This window comes from Pongo pygmaeus, chromosome 19 (genome assembly GCF_028885625.2).
Source record: "Pongo pygmaeus isolate AG05252 chromosome 19, NHGRI_mPonPyg2-v2.0_pri, whole genome shotgun sequence".
Classification (NCBI taxonomy): Eukaryota; Metazoa; Chordata; class Mammalia; order Primates; family Hominidae; genus Pongo; species Pongo pygmaeus.
Genome location: NC_072392.2, coordinates 17,970,536 through 17,987,371, shown reverse-complemented (window position 1 = coordinate 17,987,371; position 16,836 = coordinate 17,970,536). Strand labels below are relative to the sequence as shown.

Here is a 16,836-nt window from a genome sequence, read left to right as displayed (position 1 = left end):
CGTGCCAGCCTCAAGTCATCCACCTATGGTCCCCATCATGGCCCCATCTCTGCAGTTACAGGATCCGAGAGTCACCCAAGCTGAGCCAGGCTAATGGGACCCCAAGCATCCTGCTGGCCCCACAGAGCCTTGATGGAAGCCCTGATCCAGCCCACAGCAAGGGACCTGGTGAGGGGGGCATGAAAGGGGTCCAGACCCTGGCCCCATGGTGCCCTGGGGGAGGGAGTCAGGACTCACATAGCTCAGGGATCGGGCAGGCTTCTGTAGGAGATGGGTGGTTGTGTGCTCACGGGTGCCACCCCTCACCATGGGCTGCCTTATGGGTCTGTGTCCCTAGGCCCCCAGGTGCAGAGGGTGCTAAGGGTCCTGGTAGGGGCTGATCACTTGCTCCCTGCAGACACCCCAGAGCCACCCGAGGCTGCACTCTCACCCATGTCCATCGACTCAGCCACCAGTGCTGACACCACGCTGGACACGACAGGGGACGTCACAGTGGAAGATGTGAAGGATTTCCTGGGGTGAGGCTGGTGGGCAGGTCCACAGGAGGGGCTGCCCTGTCCCCTAGGCCTCCCTCCCCAGGGCTGCCAGGGGCTCCCCCGCCCCCACCCCTGAGCACCATCCCCATCTTGCAGCTCCTCTGAGGAGTCGGAGAAGAACCTGAGGAACCTGGCAGAAGACGAGGCCCACGCCTGTGCCATCCTGATCAAATGAGGTGCTGCAGGGGTGGGGCCCTGGTCCTCACCACTGGCAACGTCCACCCCCTTCAGCCCGTCTGGGTACCACTTGGCCCTGGTCTTCCACCTGAGACCCTGGCAGGCCCATGTGATGGTGGCACTCTGAAACCTGGCTGCCTTCCATGGAGTGCCTCAATTGGGGACTTCTGGGGCTCACACAGATACCAGTGTCATGGTTGGGTATTAGAAAAGCAGGGCCAGCCCCTCAGCCCTTGCATGTGACAGGTGGTGGTTAGGACAAGACCAGATTTTTTTTTTTTTTTTTTTGAGACGGAGTCTTGCTCTGTCGCCCAGGCTGGAGTGCAGTGGCGTGATCTTGGCTCACTGCAACCTCCGCCTCCCGGGTTCATGCCATTCTCCTGCCTCAGCCTCCTGAGCAGCTGGGACTACAGGCGCCCACCACCACGCCCAGCTAATTTTTTATATTTTTAGTAGAGTTGGGGTTTCACCATGTTAGCCAGGATGGTCTGGATCTCCTGACCTCGTGATCCACCCGCCTCGGCCTCCCAAAGTCCTGGGATTACAGGCGTGAGCCACCGCACCCGGCCGACAAGACCAGGTTAAACCACTTAGAGTTGGCAATAGTTTGGGGCTTGGGAGCTGGTTTGGCCAGCCTATTTCATAGATGAGATCACTGAGGTGCATGAGGTCAGGTCTCATCGGGTTGGGCCCAGCAAGTGGCTGACTTACCCTTGCCTGAATCTGTGTGGATTCTCACCTAGATCTGGGGCCCATAGATCTGCCCAGCGCATTTGCTGCCTCGTGCTCCCTGCCACCTGACTGTAGGCCATAGCCTCACCCTGCACAGGACGTGGACACCTCCCAGCTCTGTCTGGTGTCTCTCCCTGGCCTCAGTGGGGCATATGTGGCCTGGCGCTTGGATACCCATCTGGAGACTCAGCAAGCCTATCTCAGGCGGTCACTGAAGGGCCATGCCTGCCCTGCAGAGGAGACAGTGGCAGCACCTGTGTGGTCTGGCCGCTGTGGCAATCCATCTGCCCTCTTTTGCCCTCCCTCACCTTCTGCTGATACCTCTTCTCTCCCTCTCCCAGGAAGGCCAGAACTATCCCGACCTCCACCTGCCCTGCTCGGAGCTGGAGTGCTGGATCCCTGGCACCTGCCTGGCCCCTTAACATAGAACCACGCCTGCTAACCTGTAGGCTCCACTGGGACCTGCTGTCCTGTCCCGCCTGACCCTGGGCCCTGGAGCAGCACCAGCCCCAGGGTGTGGGCCTGGGACCTGGGCCAGAACTGAGCCCTCCTGCAGGCATTTGGCTGCCCTGGGGGCCCGCTGCCTAAGGAAGAGGACAGGTGGGGCCCAGCACCTGTGCCACCTCCCCCTCCACACACCATCCTTCCCCCTCACTTTGCAGAGTATTTTTCCTTTTTTTGAGACGGAGTCTTGCTCTGTCGCCCAGGCTGGAGTGTAGTGGCCCCATCTCTGCTCACTGCAAGCCCCACCTCCCGGGTTCACGCCATTCTCCTGCCTCAGCCTCCCGAGTAGCTGGGACTATAGGCGCCCGCCACCACGCCCAGCTATTTTTTTCTGTATTTTTAGTAGAGATGGGGTTTCACCGTGTTAGCCAGGATGGTCTCGATCTCCTGATCTCGTGATCCGCCCACCTCGGCCTCCCAAAGTGCTGGGATTACAGGCGTGAGCCACCACGCCCAGCCCTGCAAAGAGTATTTTTCTAGCGCCTGGGCTGGACAGTTGTTTCTAAAACTATTTTGGTACCTGCTTCTGGGCCAGTCCCCAGCCTGTCATGAGTGAGTGTGTGTGTGTGTGTGTGTGTGTGTGTGGGCATGGATGTGACTGGGAGCTCTGCTGGGCACCCACAACTGGGGCCTAGTCAGGCGTGTGTGTCGGGGGTGGGGGGGGTGGGGGGGTCAAGATGAGTTTCCCTGTAGATTGTACCTTGGGGTTTTTTTCTGTCGTTTTGTTAAAATTAGCGCCATTTTAATATTAAAAATACTGATTTTTAATATTGAAAATAAAAGCATTTAATATCTCTTAAAGGGCAGCCACATCTGCTTTATCCCTGGCGGAAGAGTGAGGGGGCTTCACACGTGCACTCACACTGGGGGGGGAGTCGGATTTCCCAGACACCTGAGGGCACCTGTCAGGGTCATCCCCATTGATGCTGCTTGAGGCTACTGGGGACTGTGGCACTGGACGTGGCTGGAGCAGGCGTTGTCACCTGAGTACATTCTTTGCTAGCAGACAGTGGATGAGACCCCTTCCTCTTCCTCACCAAACCTGGGGCTGTGCCAGCCTGTCTTAGGCCAGGGCCTTGTGGAAAGCGCTCCAGGCATGGAAGCAGCGGGTGAAGGCGTGCTGCTCGTTGCCCTTGCGGACCAGGCGCAGCCGGCGTGGCCGCTCATGTTCCTTGGACCGTATGTGCTGGATATATACCTGGCAAGGGGACAGTGAGCCTTGGGTGATGACCCTGCCCTGCCCACAGGCCCACCTCGGCCCTCCCTCCACCCAGCTTACCTGGCAGGCCTTCAGGCTCAGCTTGATCTCCACCTGGCTAGTCTGGGTCCCCACCCACATGTAGACCTGTGGGGGAAGCAGGGGAGATATCATTGCATGGGTGCCTGGGAACAGCCCCTTGCTCCTGGCCCGAGAATTTCCATTTACAAGACTATGGGCGCCTCCTCGGATGGGCAGGGCTAGTGGCAACATCACACCTCTTGGCCGTTGTCTAGCAACATGATGTCATCATCTGCCAGGTCATCTTGGCAAAAGTCGGAGCATTTCTCAGTCACTGCAAAGTAGCCCTTCTCATTGGAGCACCTGGGAATCAAGGGTCAAGGTGAGGCCAGAGGTCATAAGTAGCAGTGCCAGGACTGAGGGGAGGGTCAGGGCTCTGGCCTCACCGGAAGAGCCGTGTGTGTTTCATGTACTCGGCATCGTCATCATAGGGCTTCTGTGCCCCAATGCCCACCCAGAAGAAGTTCTCAGGCTCCTCGCCTTCGTTGATAACCTGCGGGAAAGGCCAGTCCAGCCCAGGGCCCCTGCCTGCCCTGGCTCCCCTGTGTGTGCCCACCTGCCCACCCGCCCCCTGACCTGCTTGCTGTAGGAGGTGTCAAACATGGTGTTCAGGATGTCTTCTGCCAACTTGGCTTCGTCAGGGTCTGATGCCCGGCCCACCCAGGCATACACGATGCCCTGGTTGTCCTCACTCTCAAAGGGAACCTGGGGAGTGTGCAGGGGTGGGGGTGTTTGCAGCTGACTCAGCCCCCAAACACCCCACCCCTTGGTCCACGGAGTCCTGACTCACACCCACAACCCCACCTTGAGGATGAAGCAGAACTCGGAGTTGAGGAGGCTGGAGTCGGTGTTGATCTGGATGCACCTGTGGAAGGGATGGGGCATCAGCAAGGAGTCAGGCCTGGCTCCCTGACCCCTGCTGGCCACTGCGTCCTCCCCCAGCCAGGCACCGGGTGCAGAGGGCGCTGCCGTTGGTGCGGATCTGGTAGAGGCTGGGCTGTTGGGCGCCTTGGACCGCCTTCCTCTTGCCCCGGTGGATGATGAACTTCCTCTTGAAATGGGACAGGAACTTGGGGTTCTCCTGCTGCTGCGTCATGCGTACCACCTGGGGATGTGGAAGTGTTAGGGGCAGCTCCCTGGACCCCCGCCTGCCCCTCGGGAGCCTAACCTTCGCTGGGTCTGGGCCCCACCACACCCCTCCGCCTGGCCTCGGGCTCGCGGGGCTGCCAGGCACACCTCCAGCTTCCCAGGGAAGAGGCTCTCGAACTTCTTTTGCAGGCTGAAGGTGAAGGTGAGCCAGCCCATGTTGGAGGCTTCACGGCCTTGCCAGAAGTACACGATGCACTGGAAGTCCTCCTCTGGCTGCTTCTCCTCTGCCTCAGCTGTTGCCTCCTCGCCTTCTTTGCCCTCAGCCTTCTCCTCCTCCTTGTCTTCCTTCTTTTCCTCCTCCTCGTACTCCACGGGCACCCAGTACCTGCCGGGTTGGAAAGTTGTGAGCAGAGCCTCGAGCCCCCAGCACCAGGGGACTGACTTGGGGAAGGGAGTGCTGAGGTGGCACCTGCAGAGGAAGACGTAGCAGTCTTGCGTGTAGAAGTGGCCAAACTCCTCTTCTGGCAGCCGCGCAAACTTCTTGCCCTCCAGCACGAAACCCTCCATGCCGTCTAGGTCTTCGTTCCACTCTTCCATCAGCTGCTCCGCCTGCAGGTGGCAGGGACCCGCCCCGCGGCAGGTCTCAGCGCGCTCTCAGCATAGGCCCCGCCCTCGGCCTGCCCCCGCCCTCGGCCTGCCCCTCGCGTCCCGGCCCTGCCCCCACCTCGGCCAGCGACATGGGCGGCTGCCGCGGCAGGAAAAGCGCAGTAAGGTCAGCCTTCATCTGGTCTTTCTTCTCGGCGTCGCGTTTCACCTTCCCGGAGAGACCCGGGCTCTGCAGCACGGCCTCCGCGTTGCGTGTGTAGTCCACCGTCAACACATCGTCCCAATTCTTGAACTTGGCCTTGAACACCTGCCAGGGAGGCCATCAACTAACCATGGGGGGTGCGGCATGGTTAGAGTTGGAGGAAGTAGCCCGAGGCTTGAGCCGGGACCCAAGGGGGATCTAGGGCGGGGCTTGGGAGGCGGGGCCCGGACACGGAGGTAGGAATAAGAGGGGCAGCTTGCAGAGGAGACGGGGCCTGGGCAGAGTCAGCAAAGAGGAGGTGGGTTTGGGCCCAGCTCTGTAGGGAGGTAGTGGAACTACAGGGGTCAGGGCATGTCAGGGTGCGAAGGATCCTGGGGAGGGGCCTCCGAAGCTGCAAGCACACCTGCGCCTCGGTGCCCTCGAGGCTGCGGCTGACCGTGGCATGGCGTGGCCGGTGCAGCATCCCACACAGCTCCTGACCCAGCTTGAGGGCGGCAGCGCGCACCAGGCGCGGGGACTTGCGGCCGAGCCAGATGAACACGTCGGACCAACAGTCCAGAATGTACACGCAGCGCGTGTCCAGCAGACTCTGCAGCTGCGGACCGGGAGTCTGGAGGTCAAAGCCCAGCCAACGGGGAGGGATCCGGCCCCGCGCCCTCCTCCTGCATCTCTTACTAGCCGCATTCTTGGCATCAGCTCCACCTTGGGACGCTGCTTATGTTCCACGGAGAGCTTGTAGTTGATCTGCGGCAGCTCCAGGTAGCCCAAGCCCAGGCCCACCTGGCAGGAAGGATGAGCATGGCAGGGAAGGGGTCTGGAGACAGGAACCTCACCCACACAGCCCTCTGCTCTGGAACCAGCCCTGCCCTGCAGCGTGGCTCACTGACTGCTTCTGTTTCCCCCTCCCCTTCAAGGTCTTTTTAGGGATATCCTTTCAGAAGGGCTTTTAAATGGTGTTTTCCCTGCCTGCCCTCTCCAGGCCCTTCATGCCATTTCTAATTAACTTGTCCCTTTCCTGTTCACAAGAATCTGGATAATTGAGCCAAGGTTCCCAGCCCTGGCACTAGGTGCTTCTGTCTCCCCTACGGCCCCACCATCCTGGAAAGACTCCGTCAGGCTACTTCTCAAAAGCAGCCTCCGGACCTTTGCTCATACTGTTCCTTGTCCAGAAGGTGGCACCCTCTCCCCACCAAAGTTGAGAGGGAGCCCACAGCCAACTACATCGGTGTGTAGTCCATTCCCCCAGTCGGCGGGTGAACTTGGGAGGCCAAGGTGGGCCTCAGCAGCAGGGCTCACCTTGTACAGCTTGGGCTGGGGCGGCCAGAAGTCATCGGGCACGTGCTTCTTGATCTCAGAGGGCTCCCCACCCAGTGCCTCCCAGAACTCTGGGAGCTCCTGGCCCTGCACCAGCAGTGTGATCTCGGCCTTCCCTTTCCGCTCATTCTTGTTAATTTTCTCTGCAAAGAGCCTGAGAGCAGGATGCAAAGTCATCAGCGAGGCTCACACCCCTTTCCTTCACACAAAAGACCCCATGGTGTCCTTGTACCTGGCCTTGGTGGTGCTGCTCAGTGTGGCCTGGGCCCCCCGCCACACGTAGATGTCTAGCCCTCGGTCCAGCAGGAAAACAAACCTGGACAGGAAGGGGCAGGAAGGAGCTGTGATGGCGCATGGGGCAATGGTCACCCCATGCTCCGACCCCACCAAAAAAATCCCTCACTATGGGGTTTCTGGGTAAGCCTCAGGGACCCCCTGCCAAGCTCGTGGGCAGGAGTTAAAGGGGTTGCTAGAGGGCCTCCTCTTCTAAGAGGCCCACACCTGCCCCCACTGGTGGGGAGGAGGCTGAGGGTGAAGCACCCCCACCTCACATTGTTGGGGCTCACCTTGGGTCCAGAGAGGTCCCCTTGAGGGGCACAGGCTCCAACTTGATGTTCTTTTTCCCATACACACGATACATCCTGGGCGCAGGGCAAGAGTGGTTCAGTGTAGGCACCAAGGGCCTAACTTAGCCCCAACACCCTCCCCTCCACCCCTTGCCAGCAGACTCCAGGTCCATGCCCCTCACTGCCCACACGCCCTCACCTGGTGACGTAGTGCGTGTCTTCCACAGTGTAGAAGCCACTGGCTGTTCCACCCTCAATGTAGGAGATGTCGTTGTCAAACACCTGTGTGTGTGAGGGTGTGGTTCTTCATCACTGAGCTGCCCTCTCCCCCACCAACCACTGCCCCTCAGGTGGGGTACAGAGTTGCGTACAGGTGAATTGAGTGCTACAAATCTATGATGCCTGTAATCCCAGCACTTCAGGAGTCCGAGGTGGGTGGATCACCTGAGGTCAGGAGTTCGAGACCAGCCTAACCAACATGGAGAAACCCTGTCTCTACTAAAAATACATAAATTAGCCAGGCGTGGTGGTGCATGCCTGTAATCCCAGCTACTCGGGAGGCTGAGACAGGAGAATTGCTTGAACCTGGGAGGTGGAGGTTGCAGTGAGCCAAGATTGTGCCATTGTACTCCAGCCTGGGCAACAAGAGCAAAACTCTGTCAAAAAAAAAAAAAAAAAAAAAACAGATCTGGCTGGGCACGGTGGCTCACGCCTGTAATCTTAGCACTTTGGGAGGCCAAGGCGGGTGGATCACCTAAGGTCAGGAGTTCGAGACCAGCCTGGCCAACATGGCAAAACCCCATCACTACTAAAAAAATACAAAAATTAGCTAGGCGTGGTGGCACATGCCTGTAATCCCAGCTACTTGGGAGGCTGAGGCAGGAGAATCGCTTGAACCCTGGGGGCGGAGGTTGCAGTGAGCCAAGATTGTGCCACTGCACTCCTGCCTGGGCAACAAAGCGAGAGTCTGTCTAAAATAAAACATACACATCTGTGCCTGGAAACATACACACACTGGGGTGTTGGGATGTATGAAAAATATGGACGCGTTCACCCACGTGTGTAAAGATGCCAGCAGTATGTTTAGATGCACGCATATCAGGGTACACAAGCAAGTGGGTTCATGGAAGAGTGGAAACCTGGGTGAATGTGGGTAAAAAAAACTTGTGGGGGTGTGTACACACACATAAACTCTATGTGTGTGTACATGCGAACATATGTCTAGGTGTAACCAGCTGGCGGCTAACATTGCTCAGTAATTTATTCAAGACTGGACTCTGGTCCCGCCCTTGGCCCCACCTCCTTGGCATCCAGGTGTGTCCTCGCCTCCTAATAACAGGTTTTGGCCCTGACTCCTCACTGCTCTTGGCAACACCCCTTCCACCCTACTCTCAGCTCCCCTGTGTCAGCCCATTGGTCCAGCTCCCGTGCCCAGCCTGTACCCTTATCCTTGCCCGGCTGAATTCTGCCCCATGTTCCAGAACTCTCCTTTGCTGACCCCGGCTTTGGCCACCTTAGACCTCACCCTGCGGTCTGCCTTAGGTCCCGCACAGTATCGTTGATCCACCCCCTTTAACTCCACCTCCCTGCCTGCCCACCTGTTCTGCCTACCTGCCTTGGGCCCACTGCCCCTGCACCAGAGTTCCCTGGGTCCCCCACTCTGCCCACCCCCAATTTTAACGGGCTGGCACCTGCAGGAACTCCTCGCTCTCATCGCCCATCTCCTCCCGGACAGTGCGGCACTCAGCACCCAGGTAGTTGCGCAAGTTGACAGCGTGGATGGCAGAGCAAGCTTTCTTGTCGAGTGTGGCCTCCCCGCCAATCCAGTAGTAGATCTCCCAGTTGAGGGAGCCGCTGTCATCCAGAAAGGTCTGGAAGCCAAGGCACCGGCCACATCAGCCTTCATCCTGACCTTAGGGCCACCCCGGAGACGCCACTCTGAACAGCACAGGCTTCCCAGCCCCAGGGACTTTGTACTGCCCCTGCGCCTGGACCCCCTCCTGCAGCCTGCCCACCTCCCACCTGGCCTCCCTGAACAAGCTCTGGAGGTGGGGACCGAGCCATCTTAGAGGAAGGCATCAGGCCACATGGCCCCTAACAGCATGCCCGGCCCTCACCTTGAGCACAATGTAGCAGTCAGCCTCGTAGAACTTGCCGTGGAAGGCTTCCTCCACCAGCACAGGCACGAAGTTCTCTATCTGCCAGATGGTCAGGCCAGGCAGCTGGCCCACGTCCTCCGTGAAGAACTCAGAGTAGTCAAGGCGGGGCTTCTCCAGGCCCTGGTCCCAACGCCGTACCTTCCCGCCGGGGGCCCGGGCATCTGCATTCTCCTGGGGGCAGAGTCACAGAGCATGGCTTGACTCTGTGAAGCCACTCAGGCCGGTCTTTACTTGCTACCCACACCTCAGGGCCTTTGCACAGCTGTTCTTTCTGCCCAGCACCCCCTGTCCCTCTTGGCCAGGGTCAAGGCCAGGGTTGGCCTTCAGTAGAAGCTAAGGCTCCCTGCCTTGTCCCAGCCGTGGCCTGGCTCACCTCCTGCTTTTTGTTCTTCTCCTGGGCAACATCTGACATGCCCTTCAGCACCTGCTTGGCCTGGTCATCCTGGGCTGAATCCTTGCGCCTCCGCAGTCGCATCTTGCGAGCCATAGGGTCCTTGGGCCCACTCCCTGCTTAGGGGAGGGGCAAACAGCTGAGCCCTCACTGGGCCTGCTGCCCCCTTGGGCATGTGACCAACCAGGGGCCAACTCCACCCACCAGGGTCCAGAAAGCTGTATGCCACCCAATTTACAGATGTGTCATTTGAGGCCTGGAGAGAAGCCCCTGCTCCCAGGCCAGACCTTTCCCCACTCACCAGCTGCAGCTGCAGCCACGGTAGCAGGAGAGGCACCCGCTAGCCGCAGCTGGTTCTGCAGCGAGAAGTCGATGTTGTACCACTCAGCGGCACGGTCCGCAGGCTTGGGCGGCATGACCAGGTTGGGGTTCTCCCGCACATCCAGGACCTGCCCCGTAGGGTGAGCAGAGCTGGCACTGAGCCTGGGTCCCACCTCCCAGACACACTAATCCAGTTTATTGCTCTTGTCTGCAGCCGCTAGGGCTGAGAGGTCAGGGAACTGGGTTCTCCTCCCACCCACCTCTGGGGCTGTCTGGGGGCTTAAATGAGACTGTGGGGTATACTCTGGATGCAGGGAGGTGGGGCCCACCTTCTCCCCACGAGCACCCTGGCACTGGCCACCTCCCTCAGGAGGCCTCTGCTGGGTCTCCCTTGCTCCAGGGCACACCCCTTGCTTGTCTCTCTTGAGCCCTCTCAAACCCAGCATGCCTGACCTCGATCTCCGTCAGGAAATGGATGGCTTCTGGGAGGGTCACCAGGCGGTTCTTGTTCACGACAAGTTTCCTCAGCTTTGGGCACCTGTGAAGACAGGGCCAGCCAGGGCCTCAGGGAGGTGACAGACAAGGGGAAGTGGGCAAGAAAACCCCTAGTCCTGGGGAGGAGAGGCAGGTAGAGTCAGAGGAACTGGCGGGGGTCTCCATTCTCTGCCTGAAGGACTTCTCAGAGCCAAGAGACCATGTTATGGGCACTGTGATTTCCAGAAGGGGAGGGAAGCAACACTGCGTTCCCACCTCATGTGGCCTTGTCCCTAACAGTGCCCTCCCAAGGGTGCTCTCAGGAGCTCAAGTTTGGGAATGGCTGGCATGGGACTGTGGTCTTCATCCACAAAGGTGAGTTAACTGGGCTCAGCGCGGTGGCTCACACCTGTAATCCCAGCACTTTGGGAGGCTGAGGCGGGCAGATCATTTGAGGACAGGCATTCAAGACCAGCCTGGCCAACATGGTGAGACCCCATCTCTACTAAAAATACAAAAAGAGCTGGGCGTGGTAGCGCACGCCTATAATCCCAGCTACTCAGGAGGCTGAGGCAGGAGATTTGCTTGAACCTGGGAGACGGAGGCTGCAGTGAGCCGAGATTGCACCACTACATTCCAGCCCAGGTGACAGACCAAGACTCTGTCTCAAAAAAAAAAAAAAAAAAAGAAAAGGTGAATTAACCCACCTTCATTTTGTCTGACTCACACAGACCACAGGGTGGGCTCTGACTACCATCCTGGGGTTCTCTGTGCTGGGAGAGCCCCTGCTAGCACCAGCCCTGCTCAGCACCTGCAGAGACTTTCGGGGATCAGCTCCAGGTTGTTGTTGGCAGCCATGAACTCTTCCAGGTTGGTGAGCTTGCCAATGCCCGAGGGCAGCCCGTCAAAGTCCAGCTTGTTGGAATTCAGGTACAGCTTCTTCAGCTTGCTCAGCTTGCAAATGGCTGACTGGAGGGGGAACGGGCAGGGGTGGGAGGTCAGGGCCAGGCTCATGGCCTCCCTCCCATCCCCCTACTGAGGCCCTCAGACGCACGGGCAGTGAGGTGAGCTGATTTCGGGACAGGTTCAGAGTTTCCACGTGCACCCACTGGTCGATGCACAGGGACAGCTCCGTGATCTGGTTGCTGCTGAGGTTGAGGCGGCGCAGGCTGGGGAGGGTGTACAGACACTCGGGCACCCGCGTCAGGTCGTTGCAGGACAGGTCCACGTCTGGGGTGCAGGGTGTGGGGCATCAGCTGGGGCCCATACAGCAGGTGCCAGGGCAGCCAGCCCTAGTATGAACCCCAGCTCTGCCACCTCTGAGCTGTGTGGCCTTAGGCAAGTGACAACTGCTGTGCGCCCAAGTTTCTCCATTTGGACAAACTCCCTCACACGGGGGTTGCGGGGGAGTTGTCTAGGCATAAAGTCAGTGTTAAGGCATCATCATAATCGCAAAAGTCACTGTAACATAACTCCAGCCTTTTCCCTCTGGGCATTGGTCCGAAGAGCAGGGTTCAACCCCTTCCACCCAAGGAAGCAAGAGGGCCCAGAGGGGGCCAGAGCTCAGAGGGGCTCCTGGGGGCTGCCTGACCTGCGAGGTTGCTCAGACCCTCCAGGCTGGTGGGCATGTTGCTCTGGGTACGCTGGGTGCTCCGCAGGTGCAGGGTCTGCAGGGCCGTCATCGCTGGGAGCTGCCTGCCAGGGTGACATGAGTGGTCAGGGCCAGGGCCCACCTAGGGAGTGTCAAGGGTGGGGCTTGGTGGGGCAGGACCAAAAGCACAGGGCCCAGAGGGTAGGTGTGAGGTCACATCTGGTTGAAGGGACAAGCCCAAGGGTGGTTGCAGGGTGTGTAAGCGGGAAGACGGGACTGAGAGGTGGACATGATACTTAGGAGGTTGTACACTGAGGGGTGCTGCCTGCACGGAGGGATGGCTGGGCCTAAGGGAGAAGCGTTAGGGCCCTGGGAAGTTAAGGGGCCCAGCCAGACTCCCCAGGGTGGCTTCTGCAGGAGTGTGGTCTGAGGGGGCGCCCACCGGAGCTGTGCATGCAGCAGGGGGTTTCCATTGAGCACGAGTGTCTGCAGGTGCACCAGGCGGCGCATCTGCGGGGGCAGGCTCTCCAGGCGGTTCTCGCTGAGGTCCAGGTATAGCAGGTCAGTGAGGTTGATGAAGAGCTGGTTGGGGATGGTGTCGATGCTACGGGTGGGGAGCAGGAGCCACCTGAGTCAGCACCAGCCACGCCCCAGGGCCCACCTGCCCCCTGCCCCCGGCTGGCCTGGCACCTGTTGTGGCTGAGGTTCAGCACCAGCATGTTCTTGGCGTTCTCCAGCTCCCGTGGGCACTCCGTCAGCTGGTTGTGGCTCAAGTCCTGGGTAGAAGGGGCAAGACCCAGGTCAGGGGAGTCTCCTCCCCACCAGGCGTCTGCCAAGCTTGGGGATCAGGCAGGGCACTGAGTTGGGTGTGGGGGTAGATGAGGGGGTTTCAGGGCCAAAGGAAGACAGCCAGGGACTTGGGAGGAAGAGTGCCCGGGTTAGGGATCTGACTCCAAAAGTGACCTCAGGCAAGGTATTATCCACTCCAAGACTCAGTTTTCCCATCTGCAAAATGGGATAACAATGGCCCCAGAGACTTTTATAGTGAGTAGGGATTGAATGGTCCGGCTAGCATAGGGGCCAGGTGAGTGGGTAGCCACTGACCAGGACTGAGAGGTCATCTAGCTTGAAGATGTCATCGGGGACTCCGGAATTCTTCAGACTGTTGGCTCGGGCCACGATGGCCTGGGAATAAATCATAAGAGTCTATAATTCCTGGCTTCCACTCTCAGGAAGGAACAGAGTCTAGAGAGGGACACCTCCTCAGGAAGCTCACCAGAGGCCAGGCCTGAGGACTCTCTCACCTCTGGCCTTTGATCAAATAGCCCCCTCTCCTGGAGCGCTCTTCCTAGCCTCCCCGTGAGCTCCTATTCATGCCTCAAAGCCCAGATCAAATGTGCCCCGGAGCCCCAGCAGAGGGCCCTCAGGGAACCTTTTCTGTTCAAACCATTTCTCTTCTTCTTAATTCCAGAAGGTGAGACAGGGGTGAGGTCTGAGTCAGGGTTTTTAGAACAGAGGGAGAGAACTGGACCACAGAGAAATCAGAATCTGGATGGAGAGGAAGTCTGCTTTCTCTCCCTAACTTAAGGCTGACACCTCCTCACACCTTACAGACATGCAGAAAGCTTGAGCATGAGAGGGAACAGGGCCAGAGAATGGTGTTGTGACTGCAAGTGACAACGGGAGTCACCGGAGCTGCCCCGCCACTTCTCCAGTCCGAATGCCTGTGCAGCACCCTGCTGCAGCTTCACGGGGTCACTGCTGCCCCTCCCAACCACTGCACTTGCAGATGAGGCCCAGAAAGTAGAAGGGATTTGTACAAGGTCACATCGCCAGGAAGTGGCAAAGCCCAGCTTTGAACTCAGAGAGTCCAAGTCAGAAGCTGTGCCCTAAACATCTCCAGGGCTCTGACTTCAGATGGGATGGCCCTCGTTGAGGCCTACAGGGTCTGGCCAAGGGCCTGATGTTCTGGGACATTCAAGTCTTGGGTAGAAGGTACATGGTGCTCCCGGCCAAACCCCACTCAACCCCAGCTCTACCACTGCCTGGCTCTGTGACCTAGGGCAAGTAATCTGCCTTGGTGGCCAAGTTTCTCTTCCGCAACGTTAGTGGAGGGCTAGAGCATATGAAAAAATCCTAACAGAATAGTGGGAACATTGCTCAGCCAGTCTTGGCTATTATTACTGTAGTTATTGTCCATAATGGCTGGTAAGATTTTGGATTTCTTTACCCTTTTCCTGATGGAATTCTCTGATCCACATGGGTTACTTTACACAGGGCACTGCTGTAACCTCTAATGAGAGGGCCCCTCTGTGACACCTGAGCCTCTGAGCCTGACACGGAGGTGGACAGAAATGCTGGCCCAGCTTGGTGTCTGGCCCAGGCTTCACATCCCTGACCGGACCTTGGCCCCAACCCCAAGCCCGGTGGCCTCCAGGCCAGCACTCACGCGCAGCGATGGCAGGCTGGACAGCTCCCCGTGAAGCGTGGTCAGGTTGTTGTGGCTCACAGACAAGTGTTCCTGGGCCGGAATGGGGAGCACAGGCTCAGCAGGGTGGGTGGGGTGTCCAGAGTCCCTGCCTGCCTCCACAACTCTGCACCATCCAGGAAGGCCTCAGCCACACTGGCCCAGCTACCCCTGGCAGCTTCCCTCCCTCACACACCCGGCCTCTTCTTGCATACCTCCCTGGACAGGGTGCCCACTCCCTTTCTTCCAGCTGTGCTCACAGCTGTCGGTGTTCTTCCTCTCTCTGGAGAAGTTGTCTGCCTTCTCCACAGGCTCTGCCCACCTGGTTCATCCACAGGGACCCTCCCCTGCCTGCCCAAAGCCCCTTACCAGCTTCTGCAGGGCGGCCAGCTCCTCGGGCAGGTAGCAGAGGCCAGTGCGGTTCAGCTTCAGCCATCGCAGGCTGGTCATGGCCTTGACATTCTCAGGGAAGTAGCCGCCCTGGGGGAAGGATGTCAAGGTGAAGCACAGAGCCCCTGTTCACCACCTTGTATGGCTCCTCCAGCCCATGGGAGCCTTTGGGGAGCCACAGAACCAATTCTCACCAGCTGTGAGAACACAGACAAGTCATTTCATCATTGCGCCTCAATTTCTTCACCCATAGAATGGGACTTTTAAGCCCCCCGGTGACAAAAGTGTTGGCCTAAGATTTGTCTCTCCTACTGGATTCTGGGCCCCAGGAGGGCCAGGACAAAACTGGCTTGTTTCAGGTGAGAGCCCAGCACCCGGCTCTGTGGTTAACTTGGCTCAAATTCCTTCACCCAGCATTCCATGCTCTGACTGGCTGCCTGGGGTGGGGGATCCCCCTTCCAAGCCTTTGCAAAGGTGCCACCTGTGCCCTCACCCTGCCATCAGCACACAGGCAACTCACGGCCAGGGCCAAACCCTTGCTTGCGGAGACCGTGGCTCCCCACCCTGCAGGGCAGGCCCGCATCACTGCACTCCCCTGGTGTATGAACGCCCACCTCGGCACCTCCAGCCCTTGTGGCACCAAGTCTGGGGCAGCAGGTGCCTTCAGTGCCTGTGGCTGATATTGCTTTCCCCCTAGGGCCACATTCCCAGCTGGTGACTCGGACTCTCCCAGTTCAGCAAAGAGGAACGGGGACCCCAGGTTAGGGTGGTGGGGATGGGGTCAGGGAAAAGTGGTGTGGCCACTTGTACTTGGGGTCAAAGGTGTGTACACATGCAGGTAAACGCAGGAAAAACCTGCCTCCTCGGCCCCAGCCCCAGACCAACAACCCAGGCCGACCCTGCCAGTCACCCACCCTGAAGGTGAGGCTGACCCTCCAGCCAGCTCTCCCTTCCTCTCTTTCTCTGCTTCCCCTTTGGTCAGGCAATGCCTGTCTCATTCTTGAGTCCTGGAACCACCCGCCCGCCCCACCCACTGGCTGCGGAGGGCTGGGCTACGGTCCCTTTTCTCTCAGTCCAGCAGCTGCTCAGACAACTGCCACCCAGCACCTGGCACACCGGCCTGACACACTCTCCACACCAACAAATCTCACTATACTCCTTGCGTCCAAGGAGGAGCCTTTTAAGCCCCTTCACCGGCTGAGAAAGCTCAGGCTCTGGGAGGGGAAGTGATGTGAGAGGCCCAGGATCACACAGGATGGCGGGTGGCGGTGGCGGGGAGAGGGCAGTGATGAGTCGGCTCCACACCCGCCCCTGGGCAGCCGGGCCGCCATCCCTGAGTCAGGGCCTGGCTTGGGCGTGTGACCTCAGAGGGGCGGGGAGGCTCGCCCGATCCCCAGGCCACCATCCAGCCTAGACCGAGAACACGGACGCGGGGTGGGGGCTCCCGGCCGGGCCCCAGGCGGGACTTCGAGCCCAAGCGTCCGTCCCCGGCCTGCCCAGCCTCGGTCTCCCCATACAGGCACCGGGCGGAGGCCTCGGAGGTCCATTCCTGGCCAGGGAAGAGCCCCACCCCGCCCCGGCCGCAGTCCCTGTGACACGCAGGGCCTGGAGCCGAGCGGGACAGGAAGCGGAGGCCAAGCGGGCCGGGCAGAAGAGAAGGCCTGCAGGGAGGCCCGGCACGCGCCCGGCCCGGCTCACCTTGAAGTCGTTGCCGCTGAGGTCCACTCCACGCACGAACGGCAGCACCCCAGTGGCCTCCATGGCGCCGCTCTCGCTGCCGGGCCGGGCCGGGCTAGGGAGCGCCGGGGCGAGGGCGCTAGGGGGAGCCGCGGGCTGAGCCAGCGCCGGCCCCGCCCCTTTAACCCGCCCGCACCCGCCGCGTTCCGTGGGGAAATGTAGGCTTTAGGCCTCTTAGGGCCTCAGTTTCCCCGTCTGTTGGAAGACTGCGGTGGCATCAAGGAGTGCGGGCCCCCCTGTGCTGGAGTTGGAGGCTTCCACAATCTCCAGGCTTAAGTCCCAGCGTCCCAGGGCAGGGGCC

The 16,836-nt window shown here is 59.5% G+C and overlaps 2 protein-coding genes across 5 annotated transcripts in view; one reads left to right on the top strand and one right to left on the bottom strand.

The window, feature by feature from the left end:
* Positions 1-2,750, top strand: part of LLGL1 (LLGL scribble cell polarity complex component 1) — a 19,270-nt gene extending 16,520 nt beyond the window's left edge. For 2 of the 3 annotated variants that reach the window (XM_054459173.2, XM_054459172.2), the window contains exons 20-23: positions 56-168; positions 398-518; positions 633-712; positions 1,787-2,750. In XM_054459173.2, coding sequence (XP_054315148.1) covers positions 56-168; positions 398-518; positions 633-711 — 313 coding nt within the window. In that variant the 3' untranslated portion in view covers position 712; positions 1,787-2,750. The remainder of the gene's footprint in view (positions 1-55; positions 169-397; positions 519-632; positions 713-1,786) is intronic. The other variant, XM_054459174.2, reaches the window with a different exon arrangement.
* On the bottom strand, positions 2,711-16,836 carry FLII (FLII actin remodeling protein). Of its 2 annotated transcripts, none has more exons than XM_054459171.2 (30): positions 16,497-16,836; positions 14,778-14,888; positions 14,391-14,462; positions 13,046-13,126; positions 12,632-12,717; positions 12,384-12,545; positions 11,942-12,045; positions 11,405-11,580; positions 11,162-11,319; positions 10,330-10,414; positions 9,857-10,004; positions 9,538-9,671; positions 9,123-9,335; positions 8,697-8,876; positions 7,205-7,287; positions 7,006-7,080; positions 6,672-6,755; positions 6,422-6,593; positions 5,801-5,905; positions 5,529-5,720; positions 5,042-5,230; positions 4,787-4,926; positions 4,465-4,702; positions 4,179-4,333; positions 4,033-4,093; positions 3,805-3,933; positions 3,615-3,721; positions 3,426-3,531; positions 3,229-3,294; positions 2,711-3,147 (listed from the first exon to the last, which is right to left on the bottom strand). In XM_054459171.2, exons 1-30 carry the CDS (start codon positions 16,557-16,559, stop codon positions 3,013-3,015), a joined length of 3,810 nt encoding a protein of 1,269 aa, XP_054315146.1. In that variant the 5' UTR covers positions 16,560-16,836; the 3' UTR covers positions 2,711-3,012. The 2 variants fall into 2 exon arrangements, with proteins under 2 accessions (XP_054315146.1, XP_054315145.1); XM_054459170.2 differs by having other exon boundaries at positions 9,538-9,674; positions 16,497-16,816.